Raw genomic sequence first — 8,148 nt, forward strand, 5'->3', positions numbered from 1 at the left:
TATATGTGATGATATGAATGTGAGTAGTAATTCTATAATTTCCAGCATGTATGTAAAGTATTCCAAGCATGTTAGTTTAGCATTCTTCTCTTTTCTACGCAATATTTTAATCGTATATGCTTTAAGTTCCAGTATACTAAACATGCAGTCAAAGCGCTAGATCATGGTATGTCGTCATCCACCTTCTTGCCATTTTATAAGTTTATAATGCATTGCATGCTTTTTTTCCTTCATAATTTGGCACTTGCATAATGCAACAACCTTGGTTGGAACTCTAACTTATACTGAGTGGATCAAGGTTGCTAATGCCTTCCATGGACCGCAACCTAACATGGACCCTAACCTTTGGATTAATAAGTTTTGATTGGAGTCATTTTGTTTTTTTTTTTTTTTTTTAGTTTGGGTCCTAGACCCTAATCTAGGTTACGACATCTAGGTTGCGACTCTTTGTCAATTAGAGATCCCATCACGCCTTTCAATCAAGAGGAGGGAGGCCTTCCCAGTCAATGGAAACCCTTTGTCCCCACAGTGGGGGTGAGGTAGGGGAGAGAGAGGATTGGGCCTAGGAAGAGGAGAGATGGTTGCATAAGGTTGGGGGCGACGGAGGGACGAGGATGGGGTAGGTCACAAAGGGGTAGGGGAGTAGGGTTGGATGATGGTGGGGGGAATGAATTATAACAACTATGGAATTAAACGGTTCAAAAGGAGAGACGGAGATCCAATGATAAAAAAGATGCTAACATATAAGATTCCAATATACAGTACTAATGTGTCCATCTCTCTCCCTAAATTTTTGTTTTGCTCCTTCTCATAATCATAACCAATCTATGAAACATGTTGAAACAAAGGGAGAGTGGCATGGCTTCTCATAATCATAACTGTTAGTAGATTGGGTTTTTACCCGATTGATACGCCCACCTGGGGTAACCATGGATTCCAAGGGGGCACTTCAAGTCCCCTACTTGTACTTAAACACGCAAAAGGGGGAGGGGGAGAGCAGGTTGCAGATATAAGGGACCGACAACCGTTTCCCGTAAGTGTGTGAACTCTCCTTCTCTCAAATCTCTCGCAAGTCTCCTTCTTCCTCTTCCATACTCTTTGTGTGCATCTCAAGAGCATCCATCACTGCTCTGGGACTTGAACTGTGGAAGATCACATCTATTGCGATCACCTACCGATTAGACTAATAAGTGTTATCTCCGTTCGCAACGCGTTCGCTTGCCTGTTGATCAAGAACATCTCGATCCTTCTCTGATGCGTTTGCGACACCATTAAGGTAATCCTAAACGATGTCCATTAATTAAGATTAACCAATCTATGAAAGATATTGAAACAAAGGGAGGGGGAAGCATGGTTTTAGGTATCAATGTCTATATCGATCGTATTTGACGGTTTTGTGCTCAAAGATACTAATACCATATTGTCAGTGATCCATATCAGCCAGGAATCAATATTGACGTTGGCCGATACCGAAATGGATCGACCAATATGTCCAATATGAAACCGATTCCTAAAACCATTGGGGGGAAGGGAGGAAAAGGGAGAAAATGCCAATAATGAATTAGTAACAGATGATTCCTGTGTTCTTAGTTCTTACAGGTGAAATCTTTCGGGATCCTCAAAAGCTCATTTGGGTACTTTTCTTTTCTTTTGTTCGTGTTTGCTACTATTGAGTTCATCTGTTTATTTAATTTTTTTTTTTTTATTATTTGGGTGGAAGTTTGGTCCTTTAATACAAGGACCGAGTTTCCCTCCATCCATATTGAATGGGATCCCATTCACCGAGGGGCTGGAGAGTGCGGGAATGGGTATCGGGAGGGTATTTTGGAATATACTAAAACCTTAGGAGGGGTTTGCGAACCCTAGGATAGTAGGTGAACCATCTATGGGTGGAGGAAAAATTTGTCCTTAATACAATAATACATATCCAAAAATAAAATGTTTGGTCCTTCAATTTAACATCGATTAAGAGCATCATTAAAGTGAATAATTATTACCTCCAATTCGTGGGCACCTCCAGTTGCTCCAATTGCTATAATAGGGGGGAGTGGACCCCACCTTGGGCAGTGTTTTTGGGAAGGGGGTAAGGTGGTCATTTCTGCCCCCATGTGAGGAATTGGAGGAATTGGAGGGGCAACGAAGAATCCTGAGCACCTACGTTTTCCCAGACAGCTGGGATTTCTCGAGCTCACTCTAGGATGCTAATACCATCCCCATGTGTCCTAGGTCTCTTAGGAGGGGCCTCGTCCTCTGTCATTGGGTGTTTGCCCTTATCTTTGGGAACCATTTTTCAAGAAGAACACCGGCCTAAACCCTATGTTATCAAGGGTTTTACAACCAAAAGCTCAAATGAAAGAGTAAAAGGTGAAATAAAAGGAAGAAGTCAAGAGAGAAGACTTGGGATGGTTTTTGATACCCAAACCAAGTAGATTTCTCCCCAAGATAAAAACCCTTGAGGTCCTAGGAGTTCCAACCAACCGAAACCGCGCATAGGGTTTCAAAACGAAGGAATAGAAGAGAAGGAGATGGGAACCCCAAATTTTAAAGACAAATCTCCAAGATTTTGGGAGGTTTTGAGAGCAAAAGGACCTAGCAAGACAAGAGAAGAAAGAAGAATGGCGCGAAATGAGGTTTTGGTCCACTTTAAAACTCAAAAGGATGAGTTGTAGGGAGCCCAAAAGTTGTCGCTAAAATGATAGTGGTTGCGCACTGAATGACGCCTATGTCATCAAAAGGCATTGTTCAGGCCTCCTTTGTGTCATTTCAAGAAAGAGAAAGAGAAGAAAGAGAAGAAATGCATCTGCATTCATCATAGGTGGAGAGCAGAAAAAAATTCTTATCGACCTTCCTTTAAGACAAGATTTTCCTACCACTTGAAGGAAGCCTGATCAGATAATTATGTTCAAGATCAGCAAGTCATAGTTCAACCAAGTCTTGAATGAGACATACAAGATCCTTGATGAGTCATGGGAATTGCACATTCCCTATCTCATGTGGAGTGTTATTGTCACCTAGCTGCAACTACTCAAGTGTCTCAATTCATGAAGTTTGATAACACATCAAAGACAACAAAACCTAGCTTGTAGGTTCCGGTTAATGCATCGAGACCAAGACTCAGATTGTACATGTCGGTTAATACCAAGCACCAAGACTCAGACCGTACATTCTAGTTAATGTGTTAAGACATCATGACAATAAGACATTAGAATAAGACATCATAATCGTGTTGTCGATTAAGGCATCACCCACGACAAGCCCCGACCTGGCCAAAAATAGAGCTAGAGTCATTCCCTCCTGTTATTGGTGAAGCTTGATTGAGCTAGAACAAGACATCATATTCGTGTTGTATTGGGCTAGTCAAGATCTTCGAAATTGTATATTTTGGGATATATGTTATGTTTTGGTCTGACCCTGTCTAGTTTGGCAATTTCTGGGTCTAGGGGTATTTTTGTACTTCCTCAGGTTAGGGCTTCTCTATATAATGTTCTTATCTTTGAGAGGGTTGTAAGAGTGATTTTGTAACATTTCCATAGAATAGTGAACTTCGTTCTATTTCTCGGCCGTGGATGTAACTTCTCATCTTGGGGGTGAATCATGTCAATTTCTAGTGTTATGTGTTGCTTGATCTTCTCTATTTTTCATTTTTCTTCTCCAAATCGCTATTCTGGGCGTTGTTTTCTTAATACCTCCATCAACTACTCATCCCCAGTGGATCAGTACAGCTTAGCATCCCTAGTGGAGTAAAAACTAAGACACAACCAAGACACAATCATCCTATATTCCCCATCGGATTTGCGACAGCTCACAGGTAAGTAGCATCCTACTTTTCCCGGTTTTTCTTCCACATGGAGTCAAAGAGATTTCCTTAGTGATTTCCCTCAATCCTGTGAGAGTTTAGGAAAGGGGTATGGCTTTCGCATTCTTTTCCGATTTTGATTTCGACAACAATTTAGTCAACAGAGTGCCATTTTCAATCTCTTTACCATGTTTTTACATCAGTACCCCTGAGCCAGGTGCTACAGAGTTTTCTCCTGATGATTTGAAGTGTATAAAATCACTTCTTTGACTTTCAACCGTTGCACAGACTTAGTCAAAGAGGGGCATTCTGTAGACACCTCATTTTGTCACCCTGAAATAGCACAGACAATGATAAGTTCAAAATTTCCTTTAAATGTGAAGTGATCCTTTAATTATATCTAATAGATGTTTCCCCTTGCCTTGGGTAGTGTTCTTAGTTCCCATAGTGGTATTGGCTTTTAAAATTTAATCAATTAATTTTTCAAAATTATGATAAAGGCTTTCATATACTTAGACAAACCAAGAGTGATCCAAGAGACCAAGATCATAGCTAGCTTAGGCTTAACCCCCTGATCCTAGAGACCAAGACCATAGCTGGCTTAGGCTTAAACCCCTGATCCTAGAGACCAAGACCAGAGCTGGCTTAGGCTTAAACCCCTGCTGAGACCCTCCCCTTAGTGTTATTCCTGGCCAGTACATACTACCCAGAAACGACACCAAATGCTCAGAGAACGACTCCACCTACATTTAAAACGGTGTCATTTATTTCCAAACAACATCATTTTCTTTCACTCTATGTCGTTAAGAGTTCATCCCATGTTGTTTTAGCGACATAATCGGGATTTTGTCAATCTCAATGCAAGATTCAACTTGGCTTTGTGTTTTATGACCTTAGCTTCCCCCTAGACACATTTTAGGACCCAAAATATATCCAAGAAGACCTTATAAATCTTCTTTTGGTAGGTGGATGTGGTTTTCTTCCATACATGGCCAAAATTGATCCCTCTTCTTAAAGAACCAAGATCCTTTGAGAATGGAAAGAACACCTCCTTCACACGGCTTTGGGACCTTAAGACTCTAAATAGAGGACCCCGTACACCTTTTTAGGGGATTCCGACGATCTGACATGTAAGAGAGACACATTATTGTGCTTTGGAGCACTTATGGAGCTTGAGTTGTTGGTCTGTTGTTCTATGTTCAGTTTGAGCTCGCTATAATCTGAGTCTAAGCCACTCCAACCGTCTTACCTTCTTCATGAAAGTTGTATACGAGTAAGTCTATGTTCTTTTAGTTTTTATTCATAGAGTGATGAAGACATCTTAAATAATCCCAGAAACGTGTTGAAACAAAGTGACGGTGAAGCATGGCTTCTCATAATCATAACTGTTAGCAAATTGGGTTTCTACCCAATCCATGCGCCCACCTGGGGCAACCATGGATTCAATAGAGACGTTTAGAGTTAGTTGGAGAAGGGGGCACTTCAAGTCCCCTACTTGTACTTAAACACGCAAAAGAGGGAGGGGGAGAGCAAGTTGCGAATATAAGGGACCAACAACCGGTTCCCCTAAGTGTGTGAAGTCTCCCTCTCTCTTAAATCTCTCGCAAGTCTCCTTCTTCCTCTTCCATAGTCTATGTGTGCATCTCAAGAGCATCCATCACTGCTCTGGGATTTGGACTGTGGAAGATCGCATCTGTTTGATCACCTATCGGGTTAGACTATACGTGTTCTCTTCGTTCGTGATGCGTTCACTTGGCTATTGATCAAGAACGTCTCAATCCTTCTCCGATGCGTTCACAACACTTATAAGATAATCCTAAACGATGTCCATTAATTAAGATTGACCAATCTATGAAAGATATTGAAGCAAAGGGAGGGGGAAACATGGTTTTAGGTATCAATGTTTGTATTGATTATATTTGATAGTTTTTCCCTTAAAGATACCGTTACCATATTGTCAGTGATCCATATCACCTAGGAATCAATATTGGCATTGGCCGATACCGAAATGGATCGACCAATATGTCCGATACCAAACCGATTACTAAAACCATTGGGGAGAGGGGAGAAAAAGGGAGGAAATGCCAATAATGAATCAGTAACAGATGATTCCAGTGTTCTTATTTCTTACATGTGGAAATCTTTAAGGATCCTCAAAAGCTCATTTGGGTACTTATCTTTTCTTTTGTTGGTGTTTGCTATTATTGAATTCATCTGTTTATTTAATTTTTTTTTTTTTATTTTGGTGGAAGTTTGGTCCTTTAATACAAGGACCGAGTTTCCCTCCACCCACAGTGAATGGGATCCCATTCACCGAGGGGCTGGAGAGTGCGGGAATGGGTATTGGGAGGGTATTTTGGAACATACACTAACCCTAGGAGGGGTTTGTGAACCGTAGGATAGCAGGTTTACCATCTATGGGTGGAGGAAAACTTTATCCTTTATACAATAATACCTATCTGAAAACAAAAAAATGCTTGGTCCTTCAATTTAATATCGATGAGGAGCATCATTAAAGTAGACATCCTTTACCAAAACCAAAAAAAATTAGACATCCTTAATTAATATGTATGCGTGCCACAGAGAGAGAGAGAGACGCAAAGAAGACAACTCAGAGAAAGAAGAGGTATGAACAAAATATCCAGATCAGTTCTTGTTATATCTACAATTTAAATATCAACAACTCAAAATTCAGCTTCTTTCCAACCCAATTTTTTGTCCCTCCCCTCTTAATTAGAACAAATAAATGAAAAAAACAAAAAAAACAAATAAAGAAAAAAATTAATAAATTAGCAGAGTTAAAAGTTTTGTTTATGCATCCTTACAGGCATAGATGAGCAAAGAGAACTCAACTTTTTCCTGTTCCTTCTGTATCAACTTCTCCTCCAACCACAACCTACTGTCAAATCCACTCCTTGTCCTAAACATAAAAACAGCATAACCAGATGCAGGATTAAAGAACCAGTCATGAACATCCCACATCATATCCACTAGCAATCCATCCAGAAAAATCGTCTGATTTCCCCTGAAATTCCATTGTAATCTCTTCACACGAATCACTTTCTTCTTATCGATACAAACAGACAGAACCGGATATTTCAATCCTTCATCTTCACAACAACACCTGATGAGAATGTCATGAGCCATTCCAGTTTCACAGAATTGAGCCTTAGTCGAATAAACGGTATTTCCAGAAAAATGTTCTCTTCGACAAACAAGAGAGAATTGGGCGAGAGGGATTCCATTTTTGAACTTCTTGGCGATCACTTCTTCGCTCATATCTCCAAGGAGAAGACCGAGCTCCGAATCAACCACCACCACCACATAAAACCCACTAATGGGTTCAGGCCCTGAATCGTATTTAGCAGTAGAGAGATCCCAGAAAGCTTCAATCTTGAAATTGCAGGATTCAAATGAACGATTACCTTTCTTTTTCCTGAAAAATCGAGGGTTTGTGTTGACTTTGAGAGCAGATGATGATGGGTCATCGCCGACATTGATGCTGAGGCCTTGACCCATGAGATTGGTACACCAAGTGACTGTGATCAGAAGCTGTTTTTGTGTGGAAAGCTTGGTTTTGTAGTGGCAGGTTACTGCATTTTGGATCGAAGGAATTAGGCTTTGGGGACGACAAGCCTGGCTCGCCGAGGAAGAACAAGATGAATCAGCAACTTTAATGGCGTATTCACTGAAACAAGCGGCCATATCTGTTGTTGCAGAGATTAAATCAGTTAGAAAAAAAAAGAAATTAGAGATGGAACTGAAACAGAAGGCTTAGACAGAGAAAGAGAAAGAACAGAAACAGAGATTTGGAGGGCTAAAGACTAGGTCTTTTTCCCCTTACCCTCAATTCCACTTCTCACATACAGATCGGCTGGACCAGAATGCTTTTTCCAATCCAAACTGTATTGTGTTCTTCTTTGTGTACTTTTTTAGAGACATAACCACCAAGGAAGAGATAAATGAAAGAAGGGAAGAAACCCAGGTTCTAGGGCATCTTCTTTTTATTAAATGCGATTCTCCTTAGAGAGATCAAAAAAATTGCAGATTCTGAAGTGAGAATGAAATTAAAGCTTTTCTAGTTTGGTTAGTTTCTTTTCGTTCTTTACTTTCCTTTGCCAGTTCATGGAGGATCTTAAGAAACAAAATTTTAAAACTCTATTAAAAAAAAGTATAAATTGGATTTGGACCCGGTCTGATCGGTACCAATACTGTAATATGCTCACGCTTCTTTAAAAAAAATAAATGGGAGAGGGTTTCCCTCGACGGCAATGTGGGGAGAATCTACACGTCACAGCAATGATAGTGAAGAGAACGGTATCATCCACATTTGAAAAGGAAATAGTATTCTA

General features: G+C 40.3%; 1 protein-coding gene across 1 annotated transcript; it reads right to left on the bottom strand.

The window, feature by feature from the left end:
* Window positions 1-6,579: 6,579 nt before the first annotated feature.
* Window positions 6,580-7,761, bottom strand: LOC122650042. Its single transcript, XM_043843339.1, has 2 exons — window positions 7,641-7,761; window positions 6,580-7,503 (listed from the first exon to the last, which is right to left on the bottom strand). Exon 2 carries the CDS (start codon window positions 7,499-7,501, stop codon window positions 6,608-6,610), a length of 894 nt encoding a protein of 297 aa, XP_043699274.1. The 5' UTR covers window positions 7,502-7,503; window positions 7,641-7,761; the 3' UTR covers window positions 6,580-6,607.
* Between the last annotated feature and the right edge of the window lie 387 nt (window positions 7,762-8,148).

The sequence above is a fragment of the Telopea speciosissima genome, chromosome 2 (assembly GCF_018873765.1).
Source record: "Telopea speciosissima isolate NSW1024214 ecotype Mountain lineage chromosome 2, Tspe_v1, whole genome shotgun sequence".
Classification (NCBI taxonomy): Eukaryota; Viridiplantae; Streptophyta; class Magnoliopsida; order Proteales; family Proteaceae; genus Telopea; species Telopea speciosissima.

What these genes read in the sequence shown, in the direction of transcription:
- LOC122650042 (XM_043843339.1), bottom strand. Translation starts at nt 7,501, where the DNA reads ATGGCCGCTTGTTTCAGTGAATACGCCATTAAAGTTGCTGATTCATCT.